The sequence below is a fragment of the Phoca vitulina genome, unplaced genomic scaffold (assembly GCF_004348235.1).
Source record: "Phoca vitulina isolate PV1807 unplaced genomic scaffold, GSC_HSeal_1.0 scaffold6, whole genome shotgun sequence".
In the NCBI taxonomy this organism is placed as follows: domain Eukaryota; kingdom Metazoa; phylum Chordata; class Mammalia; order Carnivora; family Phocidae; genus Phoca; species Phoca vitulina.
This window is the reverse complement of record NW_022589709.1, coordinates 54,612,285-54,627,860: the sequence shown is the minus strand read 5'-3', so window position 1 is coordinate 54,627,860 and position 15,576 is coordinate 54,612,285. Positions and strand designations below refer to the sequence as shown.

At 46.0% G+C, this 15,576-nt stretch overlaps 1 protein-coding gene across 2 annotated transcripts in view; it reads right to left on the bottom strand.

The window, feature by feature from the left end:
• The window catches only part of ZNF366 (zinc finger protein 366), a 77,289-nt gene that overhangs the window by 21,249 nt on the left and 40,464 nt on the right, over positions 1–15,576 (bottom strand). For both annotated transcript variants that reach the window (XM_032404241.1, XM_032404240.1), the window contains exons 2-3: positions 5,554–6,896; positions 2,129–2,320 (exon numbers count right to left, since the gene is read on the bottom strand). In XM_032404241.1, the coding sequence (XP_032260132.1) occupies positions 2,129–2,320; positions 5,554–6,882 (1,521 nt within the window). In that variant the 5' untranslated portion in view covers positions 6,883–6,896. The remainder of the gene's footprint in view (positions 1–2,128; positions 2,321–5,553; positions 6,897–15,576) is intronic.

The window sequence follows — 15,576 nt, the reverse complement described above, 5'->3', positions numbered from 1 at the left end:
CATTGGGGTGGATGGTGGATGCCCAATGCCCATAAAGCATTGGGCAAAGCTGGCTCACTGATCATTGGGCCCAGGTTGCACTATAATATGCAGTCTTCTGTGCACTGGTACCAGAGAGAACCTTCTAAACCCTCAGATACCACCTGGCCCAAGAAATTCTCCAGGCCGTTCCAAGGCCCTTGAGGTAGGCACACAGAACTGCCCCTATGTCCCCAGATCAAACCCAGCCTGCAAGTCCTTTTTCTGTATCGGCTCTGCTCCCTGACATATCCCTTGTTTCAGAGATATTTTCTGCCTGGTTTAACCCCTACTGCTGGACCTGAATTGATGAGGTGGAAGTGGGAGTTGGCTGGACTAGACAGGTGTGGAAGGGACGGCAAGCATGGCTCCCTTCGTGTTTTAACAAGGTACATGTTCGGCCACCAGTTGATAAGATAAAAAACACAGTTTGTGCTCAAAACCCAAGAGTCCACTCAGCGTAACACATGAAGAGTGACCGACAGCGCCTGTTTGCACCCCCACTGTAGGAAAGAGCAAACCCCTGGGCTCAAGTGGGAAGTGGGAAGGAAATCAAGGGTGCCTAACGAGAGAGCAAAGAGGTGGGATATGGAATCCACAGGCTCGTGTAGCCAGGGCTGGCTTCATGGACATGGGACCAATGCAGTCACACAGGCCCCAACTCAGAAGGGTCCTGAGTTTAACACCTTGAAATTCTTAATAATGTTTGAACAAGCGGCCTCACATTTTCATTTTGCACCAGACACTATGAATTCTGTAGCTCCATCTGCATGCAGCTTCCTCCCCCTTCGGCTCAGATGACTCAAGATGGACATAAATTGACTTTCAAACCACTGGGAACTTGAAGGAAAGGAGGGGAAACACAAGTGGGTGGCAGGAAAGGGCTGGAGGGAGAAACCTCCCTCCCCCACCTCCAGAGAATGCTCATAGAGGTCTAGGGAAGCTCTGGTTCCTGACCCCTCTCACCCCGTCCAGGAGTGGCCAACACAGGAAAGCAGTTAGCTTCACAGGGGGTTCCTTCAAGTGGGGAGGGGGGACAGGGGACATGCTGTAGAAGGATTAAAGCAGGAACAGCCCCTCGGATGGACAGAGCATATCATCGGGACCCTATCAGACATGCAGTAACCGAGAAGGAAGACTTCCATTTCAAACAGAGAGGCTCTAACTGAAGGTGGGGTTCCCCTCTCCTTCCCCCTCAGCCCTCTCTTCACAATGGGGATGACACGTGCCCGTACATTCCTTGAATTAAACTACCCAATCCTCGGCAAGATTCCTTCTCACTCTGGAGGTGGAGAAGGGAAACAATGTGGGGAGGGGACGGGAGGAGAGGGGAACAGTCTGGAAAGCCCAAGCATTTCTAATACCAGTCATTGCCTTGAGTTTTACAAATCTCCAGCTCCCACGTTATCTCCGCTGATAAAATAAAAATCCAACCAGGTTAACCTGATACAGACATTTTAATGAAGATGCTCAATCCTTGCACTCCATGGTACTTAGGAACAAACGAGAAACACTTCAGATGACTGTGCTCACAGTTATTCCCTGACCCAAACAAGCATTTCTAAGGTCATCAGAGGGGCTAACCTCAGAATCTCATTCCTCTTGCCTGGGAGACCTGCCCTCAAATTACACGGCTCAGTCCAAGTGTCAGGAGGGCAAGGGGGGTGGTATGAGACAGGAGGGGTAGTGCTAGAAGCCTCTGTGACTCCTTTCTCTATTCTACTTATTGGCTTGTAAGGAGAAGAGGACTATACCCGATTGCTCCTTTCTGGAATGGGAACTCTCCACATCACCTTCGTCCTTTAACAACCTCATTCCCCAAATGGGCCTTCCATCCTCAGACCTCCCCTACTGGCTCCCTCCTCCCCTCTACACTCTGATTTCACAGTGGCAGTTCTCAGGGACCGGCTAAGGGCTGGTGTTAGCATAGGTGGTGCAAAGAGGAACAGAGCAGCAGATGGGCCTGGGGTTGGCCACAGACCTACTCTGAGCCTCAGTGACCCCACCTGATGACACAGTACAAAGTTTCCTGGAGATTCTCCCCCACAGGGCATTAGCACAACCCTCTGAGTCCTCCCCACCTGCATCCCTCCCGGGGCCCACTGCCCACCTTGCATTTGAAAGGCTTCACGTCAGAGTGGACGATCATGTGTGCCTTGAGGGTCTGTTTCTGCACAAAACTCTTGTAGCAGAGGTGACACTGGTAGGCGCGAATGTTGGTATGGATCAGCACGTGTCTCTTCATGTTGGCCAACAGAGTGAACTCCCGCCCACAAATCCCACATTTGTGCTCCTTCACGCCCTGGAGGGAAGCAAGATTCCAAAAACGCTGTGGTTAGCAGGTAACATGCTTTCATCAGAATTATAATCTTCATTTTTCTCTTTGCCACACAAGTCCATGAAGAGCTTGGTGACAGATGCTGAGTCCCAAATGGTGTGGCATTAGCCTTGTTAATTGCTGTTTTCTTGAAAAGTGTTGATTACATAATCTTTTTTGTTTTCTGAAAACCATGAACTAAGCCAGACCTTTAGAGGAAAAGAAAGCTACTGCTCTTGTTCCTGCTGCTACAGGGGTTAATTCTACAGTAACAGTTCTGGGGATTAATAGGATTTTGGTAAGAGCACTGTGGAATGATATGTGAAATGAGTCTATAATCCACCTTTCCCGATAATGAAAAAATAAAACCTTCTCAAGTGATACTATCATTTCTCATACGAAAACCACTGTTTTCTGGCGTTCTCATTAATGGACTTGAAAATCCCAGAACAATTCTTATGCAGACTTGAATAAATTACAACTCTTGAAATAGTCTCCTGGGCTCCCACAGGTCATGGTGACCTCTGTGATTTGGCTATGGAGCCTCTGCTCGGCTAGCTTCTGTCCTATAGAGAAATTTGGCAGAGGACAGCTTTCTGAATTAGAAAACAGGACAGAAGGAGACTTTCTACTTTCCTTGCTGTTTATGGAGAAGTGTTTGAATTCTTAAGCATCAATGCCCTCAATTGAAAGCACTCCCAGGGACTCATAGTATAAGTAGAGTATTAGCTATTCCTGACTCACCAGTGCTTTCCTGAAAAGGCCTCTACAAGCCATCTTAACACAGAATGACTTTTCAGAAGGAAAACTTAGAGAACCATGGCATTAAAACTAAGGTTGTTACAGGATTATAACAAGTTGCTTAGCTAACAATTGTACCTTATAAAACACATATTATCTGGTATCCATAGTGACTTAGGGAGAGAGGAGTTCCAAGTATAGCTCTGAGTCTCTCTGCCTATATGTCCATTTCTTTAATGTGGGACATGATAAGAAAATATCCCTCTTCAGTTTTGGTGAACCCATGGCACCCAAGGGCGAGTCCACGTCTCTGCCCAGCCATTTATTGGCTGTGTAACTTTAGACAAGTCTCATGGCCTCTCCTGGGGATGGCTCCCTCATCTCAAGATGTGGTGGTGGATATGAGAATCAGGTACTCTTTCCAGCTGGAATACTCTTGAGTCTAGATGATTGTAGATGAGTATGAATTTAGGCTAACAAAGAGACCTAAATTTTAATGCCCTCCTAAGAAGATGAATTTTAATAGTATGTTGCATATTCAAGCCATGAGTTTAAAATTTTGAAATTAATAAAAATTAATATTCTATAATTAATTTTTATAAATAAAAATTATGTTCTTGATGGGTTTCAAACATTACTTCAGCATCTTCTCAAGATTGCCTCTCCACTTGCCTATGATTCTGTTGTCTTGCAACCAAGGAGAAGAATCTACTTACCACTGTTTTCGGAATTCTCTAAAGAGTAAAATTCACACGTAGGCTGGCCTAGAACTCAAGTGAACGGAAGGCTGGATACAACTTGGGGAACAAAGGAAGTGACTTCACTAATAGGATCAGTGAAAGCACAGAGAGGGAGCCCGTGGGGGTTGTTAGGAGTGAGGGAGGGAAGGGGGTGGAGAAGGGGAACACTTGACAGTAGCGTTCAAGAGCTGGAGTCCCAGATTCTGGGTGACTGCCCCATGCCTCAGTGCCTTCATCTGCAAATCTGGAGTAGAGATACCTGCAGGTAGCTCTTAGAGTTGTTGAAGAGGATTAAATGAGAAGTAAAGCACCTGGTACACAGCAAGTGTTCAGTAAATACTACCTCTCACTATTTGCTGACACTGTGGATTAAAATGGGTTTTGTTTCCTAATTCAAACGAGACATTTCAGATACCAGGTTGTTTTGTCCATTTTTGACTTCATTTTCTACTATCTTACAGAATTTTTATATGTTCTAAAATGCATCTTTGGCTCCTTTTCCACACATGTAGGAGTCCTTGAAATCAGCATATGGTCCCCTTTGTGGCTGAATCTCAGTACAGATTCTTTGTTGATGGTTCCTGCATTTGGCAGGTGCCTCCTCTCTGGATGGAATCTACGGTGCCTTTGCAGGGCAGGAGCTGTAGAATCTACAGGTGCACTGCCGACAGGGCAGCCACACATTTCGTCTCTGCTGCAGAGCCAAAAAATGCCCCTGTTGTGTCCTAACCTATCAAATGAAACCCATTATGGCAGAGTAGAGATGTTTTCTTGGCTGGGCAAAGTCCTCCACTGACGTTTCTGAATTAAACAGTGGGTTTTAGAAACTCTGGCTTACTAGAAGTCTCCCGCCAAGAAAACCACTTGAGGTCAAAAGTGTGAGGGGAGAGGTCAGTGGGGCAGAGCTCCCCTCCGGGAAGCTCAAAGCAGACCCAAGTCAGCTTAGCTGGGTAAGATTTCAGGGACATGACTGGGGCCTTGCCTTAGTTCATCCTGCATGACTCCAGCGCTCTGGTTGCAAGCTAGGCTGAAATTAGACCCTCGGGCCTGTAATTCCCAGGGAAGATAAAACCAAAGCAAACAGAAGGATGCTCTCTCACTCCTCCCAAAACAAACCACAGGGCACTGCACCCAACTAGGCGGGGGCTCTACTACCGGAAGCGCAGGCCTTGCTGGACCCAGAGCCATGTGCATATGAAGCAGTTCTCACAGCTGAGCGAGAAAACGACCCCAAACGGAGCCACGGCTTCGGCAGCAAAGGACCAAGAGAAGTCTCTAGAAGAAGGCTCTGATTAGTATATCCCAGGCACAGAGCTGGTCTTGGGTAAATGAGGCCTAAGGCCACACTCATGCTAGTGCCCTGGATGATGTTTCCAGAAACCGAATTTTAGCGGTTGTAGGAGGCTAAGAAGCAACAGCACAAGGACCTGTTGTTTCCTTCGGCCTTCCTCACCCTCTTTTCCGAACTGGCCACATTATTTATTTCGAGGCCCATCTTAGACTCTAGAAGGCTGGAGGGCAAAGGACGTGCTTGCTGGTCTCCTCAGCGTCCGCCATGTCAAGGCGAGGAGGGAGGTGAGGACTCAGGGAAGCAGCCCCTTGCGCAGGGCTGCACAGCCCCTCCTGTCCCAGGCAGGGGGCGGCGAAGGGCTCCTGGCCCCTCCCCGCCAGGGCTCTGCGCCTGCTCCCCAAGCACCGCCCCCACCCCCACCCGCCGGCCCGCCCCCGCCGCCGTACCTTGTGCGTGAGAGAGTGCTGCTTGAGGTGGTGGGGCTGCACGAACTCCATGCCGCACTCGGAGCAGATGTAGGGCCGGATGTCCTTGTGCTTCATCATGTGGTTCTGCAGCTGGCTCGGGTACTGGAAGGTCTTGTCGCACTCGGAGCAGCTGTACTGGATGGGCCCCCGGTGCGTGGTGAGGTGCCTCTTCAGCTGGGCCAAAGTGGGGAAGTCGAGGCCGCACTCCACACAGATGTTCTCGCGCCCGCTGGCGTGCTTGGCCTCGTGGGCCTTGAGCTCGCTGGGGTAGGCGAAGCCGCGGCCGCACACGCGGCAGTTGTGCGGCTTCACCTCGCTGTGCTGCATCATGTGGCGCTTCAGGTGGCTGGTCTGCGTGAAGGCCTTGTGGCACACCTGGCACTTGTGGGGCCGCGTGCCCTGGTGGGTCAGCATGTGGGTGTGCAGGTGGCTGAGCTGCTTGAAGAGCTTCCCGCAGCGGGTGCACGCGTGCGGCTTGATCCCGCTGTGGCCCAGGATGTGGGTGACCAGGTTGTACTTGGAGGTGTAGGACTTCTCGCAGGTGGGGCACTGCCAGCGCTTCTGCGCCCCGCCCACGTCCACGTAGTAACTGTCGTCGATGCGCACGTTCACGTCCACCCTCTCCACCTTCTGCTTGGTCTCCTCGCTCTCCTGAGGCTCGGCTTTGCGCGGCAGCAGCGCTTCCGGGGGCTGCTTGGGCAGGAAGGTGTGCCGGCTGAAGGGGAAGGGGGAGGCCGAGGGCATGAAGAAGGGGAACATGAGGCCAGGGGGCACCTTGGGGTAGTAGGGGTAGGGCGTGGGCAGGAACGGAGCGGAGGTCGGCTGGGGCCATACGGCGCTGGGCTTCACGGGCTCCTGCTTGACGGGCCTGCCCCCTAAGTGTTCCAGGGTGCGGTAGAACTGGAAGCCCACGTTGCACAGGTCGATCATTTGCGAGTCATACTTGGGGCGCGGGGGCTGCGGGAAGAGCAGAGAGAGGTTCGGAGGGCCGTGGTTTTTGCTCTCCTCATGGAGGACGAGAGGGGCTTCTTCTGCAGGGTGGTTGTAGGGCATCTTGGTGGGCATGCTCTTCCGTTTCCGAGACCCTCCTCCTTCAAAGACCCCCGGGAATCCATCTAGGTGGCCCGGAGGAGGTTCATACCGAAATTGGGAAAAAGGCCCCCGGAGAGCTTCTGGGAAGGGGTGTCTTTGGGGAGCTTTCCCTCGGGAAACCACTGGCTGCAGGCAGTGGGGAAAGGAGGGGGCTCTCTTCACACCCAAATTGAAATGCACATCCTCATCTTTGATCATCTTCATTTCCTTCTGCATCCTTGGCAATTTTCCTTTAAAGAGAAAGAAACTTACTGTTTAAAAAAGAGTCCTTTTTTTCCCCTGAAGGGTTCTGGCTAGATATCAGTACTGATTTATGAAGAGTGATGCTTGTTTTCTTTTTTTTTTTTTTTAATTTTTTATTGTTGTTAATCCCCATACATTACATCATTAGTTTTAGATATAGTGTTCCATGATTCATTGTTTGTGCATAACACCCAGTGCTCCATGCAGAACGTGCCCTCCTCAATACCCATCACCAGGCTAACCCATCCTCCCAACCCCCTCCCCTCTAGAACCCTCAGTTTGTTTTTCAGAGTCCATCGTCTCTCATGGTTCTTCTCCCCCTCCGATTTCCCCCCCTTCATTCTTCCCCTCCTGCTACATTCTTCTTCTTCTTTTTTTCTTTCTTAACATATATTGCATTATTTGTTTCAGAGGTACAGATCTGAGATTCAAGTCTTGCACAATTCACAGCGCTTACCAGAACACATACCCTCCCCAGTGTCCATCACCCAGTCACCCCATCCCTCCCACCCCACCCCCCACTCCAGCAACCCTCAGTTTGTTTCCTGAGATTAAGAATTCCTCATATCAGTGAGGTCATATGATACATGTCTTTCTCTGATTGACTTATTTCGCTCAGCATAATACCCTCCAGTTCCATCCACGTCGTTGCAAATGGCAAGATCTCATTCCTTTTGATGGCTGCATAATATTCCATTGTATATATATACCACGTCTTCTTTATCCATTCATCCGTTGATGGACATCTTGGCTCTTTCCACAGTTTGGCTATTGTGGACATTGCTGCTATAAACATCGGGGTGCACGTACCCTTTCGGGTCCCTACTTTTGTATCTTTGGGGTAAATACCCAGGAGTGCAATTGCTGGGTCATATGGTAGCTCTATTTTCAACTTTTTGAGGAACCTCCATACTGTTTTCCAGAGTGGCTGCACCAGCTTGCATTCCCACCAACAGTGTAGGAGGGTTCCCCTTTCTCCGCATCCCCGCCAACATCTGTCATTTCCTGACTTGTTAATTTTAGCCATTCTGACTGGTGTGAGGTGGTATCTCATTGAGGTTTTGATTTGGATTTCCCTGATGCCGAGCGATATTGAACACTTTTTCATGTGTCTGTTGGCCATTTGGATGTCTTCTTTGGAAAAATGTCTGTTCATGTCTTCTGCCCATTTCTTGATTGGATTCTTTGTTCTTTTGGTGTTGAGTTTGATGAGTTCTTTATAGATTTTGGATACTAGCCCTTTATCTGATATGTCATTTGCAAATATCTTCTCCCATTCTGTCAGTTGTCTTTTGGTTTTGTTGACTGTTTCCTTTGCTTTGCAAAAGCTTTTTATCTTGATGAAGTCCCAATAGTTCATTTTTGCCCTTGCTTCCCTTGCCTTTGGCGATGTTTCTAGGAAGAAGTTGCTGCAGCTGAGGTCGAAGAGGTTGCTGCCTGTGTTCTCCTTTAGGATTTTGATGGACTCCTGTCTCACATTGAGGTCTTTCAACCATTTGGAGTCTATTTTTGTGTGTGGTGTAAGGAAATGGTCCAGTTTCATTCTTCTGCATGTGGCTGTCCAATTTTCCCAACACCATTTGTTGAAGAGACTGTCTTTTTTCCATTGGACATTCTTTCCTGCTTTGTCAAAGATTAGTTGACCATATAGTTGAGGGTCCATTTCTGGGCTCTCTATTCTGTTCCATTGATCTATGTGTCTGTTTTTGTGCCAGTACCATACTGTCTTGATGATGACAGCTTTGTAGTAGAGCTGGAAGTGATGCTTGTTTAATACTGACCCTCACTTATCCTAGGGCTGTTTGAGGTATCACATTTTTTCCCCTTACAAACCCATTACTAAAGTGGAAAGCCCTGGCCTCCTGGAGTGGGACCCTAGAGGTCCAGTGTAAATCCACAGCCACAGAATCGTAGCTGGGGGTTGGTGGGGGGCACTTGGGAGTGCACTGGACTGGGAAGAAACCTGAGAACTCAACCAGCCATTGTGCCCACTTAAGATGAGGCTACAAAAAAAAAAAAGGGTAGCAAGGCCCAGACAGATGAAGTGACATGCTCAGTGCAGGAGTCAGAACGGGGATGCATTCTGATGTGGGTTTTCAGCCTGAGATGGAATTGTCATCTGCTAATGGTGACTTACATTTGTCTTTGGGGTTGTTTCTGTTCTGAAGGAACCAATTTCCCGTGCCCCTCCCTGTCTTGGGGACCTTTGCTGCTGGAGGATGAGAGTACTCAAGTCCACACAGGTGAAGAGATTTAACTGGTTAACTGGGATCTCAGATTTTCTGAGTTACCCACTCTGAGCAAGGTGTGCTGCTGGGATATATCAAGTGGATGAGGTCAATGTGATTAAGAAAAGCCTGAGCCAATGTCACAAAGTCATCTTGGCAACTTATGCATTTTCATCTTCCACCTGGAGCAACCTCAGGTGAAAATTTCCAAGACTGGGGATCTCTAAAACTGCGCTTGCGTTTCCTCCTTCACACAGGTGTCGGGGTAAAGCTTGGCTTTCAGTGACTCCTGAGGTGCATGACATTTCCTTGCTGAGCCAGTTACTGCATCCTGGTGACTACATCAGGTATGTGTGGGAGAGCCTGTGGGCTGGAGTCTAAACCAAGGACTCTGCTTCCTTTCACATGTCTCCTTGCCATTTTTCTACACTCCTCATGTGGATAGTGGTAGAAAGAACCAAGTGGCTGACTCCACGTTTCCAGTGAGGGCCCTTTGTACCCAAATCCTCTGAGCTTGGATGGGATACTTAGGGCCCTGACCCTGTGAGATTGGCTACATGCTGAGCAGTGTAGGGTGAAGGTCCCAGGGGTGAGAGGGCCAACAGCTTCTAGTGATTTTCTTCAGTCCTTGATGAAGAAAATGTAGATTTGCAAGGACCTGGATATTCCCAAAACCGCACATGTGTCTTCATGAGAGGTTTGAAAACTGCAGCACAATTAAAACAAAATGGGCCTTTTTATATTGGATTACCAATTCCATTATGGAGGATCCAACTGAGAGAAAAAATATGTCCTTTATTATATGAATATTTGGGCGTTACTTAAAACTGTTACATAAAATCATCAGAAAATGAAAAAATGTCTATTAATCTTTGCTTTGTATTTATGTGGTGGGAAGACAGTCCTGGTTTGTCTTCTTTCCATGGGTTTGGGGCTTAGTAATTAAGAGCAAGAGCTTGCTTGTTTAGCAGAAGGAAACCTCAGCCCTGGGTCCCATCTTTCTTCTGCTGCTTCCTAAAATTGTTACCAAAATGCTAGGTCTCCTACCACTGCAGACTCAAGGACCAGGCACCTGTAGGAGGTGAAGAGAGCAGCAGGAGAATGAATATCTAGGTTTATGAGGTCGGGGAATCCTGCTCTGCTGTTGACGACACCAGAGCAAGGATGGAGAGGGAAGAGGCTCTTGGATGGTTTTCCATGTTTACTAGGTCTTGCCTTGCACTTTAGCAGCTCCTGCTCCCTGAATTCACATGCAGTTATAGAGGGTGTGGGGGACCCTGATCTGAGAGTTTGTTGCTTCTATAAAAATAATTGGCTTCCAGACAAGGTTAATGTGTCCTATTGAAATAAAGGTGAAAAATGGCAGCTCCTTTCTCTGGATTTCATTTTGGCCATGGTTGGTTGTATACCCTCGGTAGAGAGAAGATTCTATTTGCAAAAAGGCTACTCAGACTGGAGACAACTACTCCAGGCTACATGTGACTATGGCAGACCACGGGAGAGCCCATCCAAGTACACACTGGTTCTGTCTGTCTTATTCTGATCTGGTTTAAAGAGGCAGTGATTCCTAGTTCCTATTCAAGAGCTTGATTGGAGAATTAAAAAAAAAAAAAAAAAAAAAAAGTTGGGAGGGAGAGAAAAAGATACAGAGAGACATATCAGAGCATGGACCAGAATGTATTGAGTTTTTTGTGTATTTTATTGTTAAGAAGGTATTAGAAAATGCATGGCTATTGATGTCTGGTGTCTTTATACCATGTGTTATATCTTACACTAGAAAACTACTTACATGGAAATGAATGTTATCACTAATTTTGAAACAAAAGGTGTTTTGGTATATACACATTATTGCCTTTGTTTAATATATTTGTTTTTAGTTGTGACACAGTCGACTAATTGAGTCACTTTACTGTATTAGAAGTGACATTTTTAATGCAATACTAATTTCAAAAGCATATTTATTTTCAGTGTTTACATTTTAATTTTATCACCATCAACCTAGTAAGGCAAAGAAACATTGTTGAACAGAGATGATGTGTTTTTAAACATCAACAGCAGAATTATGTCCCCCAAGTACAGAGATTTTCCATATGTACATTTTAATTTCCTCTCTATTTTAATATGATTAAAATTTCCCCCAGTTTCTGACTTGTGTGTATACACACCCCACCCCTAAAATAGTAGTGTGCCTATTCTAGAATAAAATCATTAATTCAGGAGCATTAAAAAGGCATTGAGATCCATCCACGGACATTTTTCCAGAACTTTAAAACAGCAGTCCCCTCTGCATAAGGATCTTAAGGGACACTACCAGTCCCTACAGAGGTCAAGGAGAACTGGATCTGCTTCCTCTCGGCCCTCTTGAGAGAGAAATCAGCTGTAGCTGCTGCTGGTTATTAATATACCTGTCTTCTGAGCATAGGGTGCTAAGGAGAAGCCCTAAAGGGTAAAAGAAAAAAATAAAAAGCAAATTCATTTTGGGATGGGGAATGCTGAAGGGAAGAACAGGGAAAGGATGTTTTCCCCAGGAGGTAATTTATCTTGAAATCAGTCAACTTAAAACTCTGAATGGCCTCTACAAAAATATTAACCCCTAGAAAACCTCAATGTGTGCCACCCACAGGCTCCCCTCTATTTCTAAAAATAGGTCCACAGGCATCCATGGCAGATAGGGATTCCCATTTAGGTGGCAAGAAGAGATCTGAGAGCCACAATAATCTTCTTGGCCAAGGGCAGAGGATCAGGGAACTGCAGGCCCTTCCCTAGCCAGTAACCCGTGGCTTCTCCCAGAAAACTAGCATGTCGTAAGACTGTACCCCACCAGGATGAGCAAGGCAATATGCAAAAAAGAAGAACTGGAATTGTAAAGTAGCCACCTATGGGGTAGTTTGGAGACTTGCTTTGGAGGCTGAGGATCTGGATTTGAATTCTTTGTGTTAGCAGCTGTGAGAAACTGATCAAGTTAATTTTGGGGCTTGGTGTCCTTGGCCATGGAGGTTGGGATATCCCCACTGGGTTGCTGGGAACTTAAAATAGAGGGTGTATGTGAAAGTGTGTTAAACACTGGACAGCGTGGTGCTCTTGAGTGGACAAGAGGGGAGGATTGCTGTTGTGATCAGTAGATGGATGCTGACTGACAGCATCTCTCTTTTCCAAGTAGAAGCTCTTGGTCAGCCTCTGCTTTGCAGGTTAAAACATAGACTTGACTCATTTACCCTGAGTCGGTCTTGTCGCAGCAGTGGATATGAACCACACTAAAAGAGGCCAGTGGGTGAGGACAGGACATGTGTATTCATTCAGTGTGAAGAGCAACCTTCTGGTGTGAGAATACTCCCCTATCCCTTCTCCTTGGCTGTCTTTCCTATTATGGAGATGGCTCTGGGCCTACATTAGTAACAGATGGCTTTCGTGAGTGGGGACCAAAGGGATCGGGTGGTCTTGTAAGCTATTTCAGCCAGTCTGTGGGAAGCTGAAGGATTGCCCCCAGCCTAATATCAGAGGTCACCTTCCCAGAGATAGGAGGACCTGTTTGTCAAACCCCAAGTCTCAGATACTTAGGACAGTGCTGAGCCAACAGTGACAAACTGACTCTTGCAATTCCTGCTAGACTGTGAGGGCAGGGACTGGGTCTGTTTTGTTCACCACTGCATTTCCAGTGCCCAGCACGGTGCTTGACACCAAGTAGGTGCTCAATAAACTGCTGTGGGATGAGAGAAGGAATGAAAAACTCTTGTTTTTAAAGTCTCCACATGGAACTTTTAACTGTATAATTTTATCTTTATTTAGACTGCAGATGACTTTTTGAGACATCCCTAATCAGAGCATGAGCACACTCATAAACTCTCAGGTAGTTACTGTGGGAAGAACTTGAAATATACACCTTGTGTGTGTTATTGCTTACCCTCCTCAGTTTCCAAGGGCTACAGTCTGTGAACTGATCCTCAAATCAGGGTAAGGCCTACATCCTGGCTATTTCCAGGATGCAAAGTATATGGAAACTAATTCCAGGGAGCCATCCTCAAAGTGCCATAAGGTTCTGCAACCCAGTCAGACAACAGATGCCTGAAAAGGCCAACAGGCAATAGTGAGTAAAAAGACAGACCCATGGGGGCACCTGGGTGGCCCAGTTGGTCAAGCATCCCCCTCTTAATCTCAGCTCAGGCCTTGATCTCAGGGTCGTGAGTTCAAGCCCTGCATGGAGCCTACTTTTAAAAAGGGGGGGAATGTGAAACATAAACCAAGACTAAGTAGTCACCCTGCACTCTTCCACCCAAAGGAGATGTTTGGAAAGGTAGTAGCAGTCCACCTTTTGTACTGTGAGGTAGGGGTGGAGGTTTAGAATAATCATAGATTTTCATTGCTACTCTCTGAGAATGTCCCTGACTTTCTTCCTTGTATACTCAATCACCAAAGCAAACAGGCTGTAAGTCAGGAAGCAAATAATTTGAAGAGGAAAATATTGGGTTGATCTGTGTTAGAAGAATCTGGGACTTAAGATGTCTTCTTTCATGGGTATTATCCACAAGAGTTAGTGATGAGGAAATGGGGAATGAAAGGATTTTAAAAACAAGAATAAAACCTCCTTTTGAATCATAAGGACCAATTAGAAATGCAAGGCCTAAGATGAAATCACATTTAGTTTGGGAAAAAAAAAATTCTTCTAATAATGCCCTTTAATCAGGAATTCACCTACTGCACTAAAATATAAATATTCCCCAGATAAAATTACTGGTATTTTGTGGTTCTCACTCGAATCGAAGGTCATTCCAGTAAATGGTATCAGAAGAGTCATGGTGAGTCAGCAAGCCAGAGGCAGATCTACTTATCTTGACTCCATAACACTGATTTTTGTTCATCCTGAAATTCCTGGAAGAATATTCTCTCACATTCTTTATTCCTTGAAGATTTCCACATTTCACTGGAGGTTGTTACATCTTGGTACTGGAGACAGTGGCTTCCCTTTTAATTTGAGAGAGTGGCACTTTTTTATGTGGTCTACCTGGAGCTCTGCTCGCAACAAAGATGGAAGCAGGGAGGAGGTGGGCATTGAGGAGACGTTTAAGAAAAAGCAACAGTGCTAAGAGAAGCAAAGGGTAGGGAGTTGGGGGTAAGGTACCAGGAAGGCAGGATGGGAGATACATGGACTGATTTCTAACCTCTCTCTGTTCATACAAGAAGATTTTGTTGTAACATTCCTCCAGAGTGGGATTTTTTTGGATCACCTGGTTCTCTGTGAATTTTTGATAACAAAAGGAGACTTGGAATCTTAGAATTAAACATTGTAATGATGGAACATAATTGTCTTAATATATATGTAGTTGTATTGCTGAGTTCTTCATGTGTATAATATTTTTGGCAAATACTGATTCGGTCTTGTCTTCCTGTAGTCAGCAGGCATAGAAGGGTTTCTGTATGCAGCTGGTAGATAAGGCAATATGTTCTAAAGAAAGGAATGGTCTGCCTTGTCACTCCCTGAATTAGTGCTCTACCTCAGAAGAGGTAACCAGATACCCGGTAGCAAGACCCCAGGTAGGGCCCTTCTGGATGGCCCTGGGGCCCTTATTTAATTTATAAACCCAGATTCCTCCCATTTTGTTATAAAAAGTAACCTGTCAGCCCGCAGCATGGTGGTCAGAAAATATTAATTGGTGATGAGACCTATTTACATGTAAAATAGTTCATTGAACTCACATGATTTATTTTTTTAAGTTCCTAAGTATCACCAAGACATGACATAGTTAAAGTCAAGTTTAGTTTTTCATTGTTTAGATTGTCCATGCTGAGTATGCGTATTTACCTCATATTGACATATACACTAAATAGGTCTTATTAAAACAGCAACAGCTACTAACTTGCATAGATTAAATAGATGTGCGAAAAAATAAATAAAGAGATGTGGGTTTTATTTAGGAAAGTGCTTGATGCCTATGTCAAGTTTCTGGAAAGCAGGAGTGAATATAATTACTTGAGCCCTGGAACAGCTGCTAGGGTGTTGGGGTTATCTCTCCCCTCGTGACCCATTTAAAGGAAGGAAATGAATTGGAGATGTGACTGAGCAGTTTGCTTTCCCAACCCTCAGAGCTAATATATCTCTTGTGGATGGAGCTGTAACTGGAATTAAAATTTTTTCCTACTTTCTTTTGGGGGAAATGTCCTTAGAATATACGTCAGGTTTTTGTTTGTTTGTTTTTTTGGCTTTCTGTTCATAGATGAAGTACACTTGATATACCTCCTCCTAGCTAAGCAAATATACACATGCGTATGATAAAGCTTTATTTTGTCTATCTCTGGGAATGACAGCATATTCTCTTAGGTAAGCCTTAGAATGGGTAGCTAATGCCAGAAAATATGACCCTCTGGCAAGCAAGAATGGTAAGAATTAACACATAATAAACGAGGATAGCCGTCTGTGGAAGGAACCTATCTTAAAAGTATAACT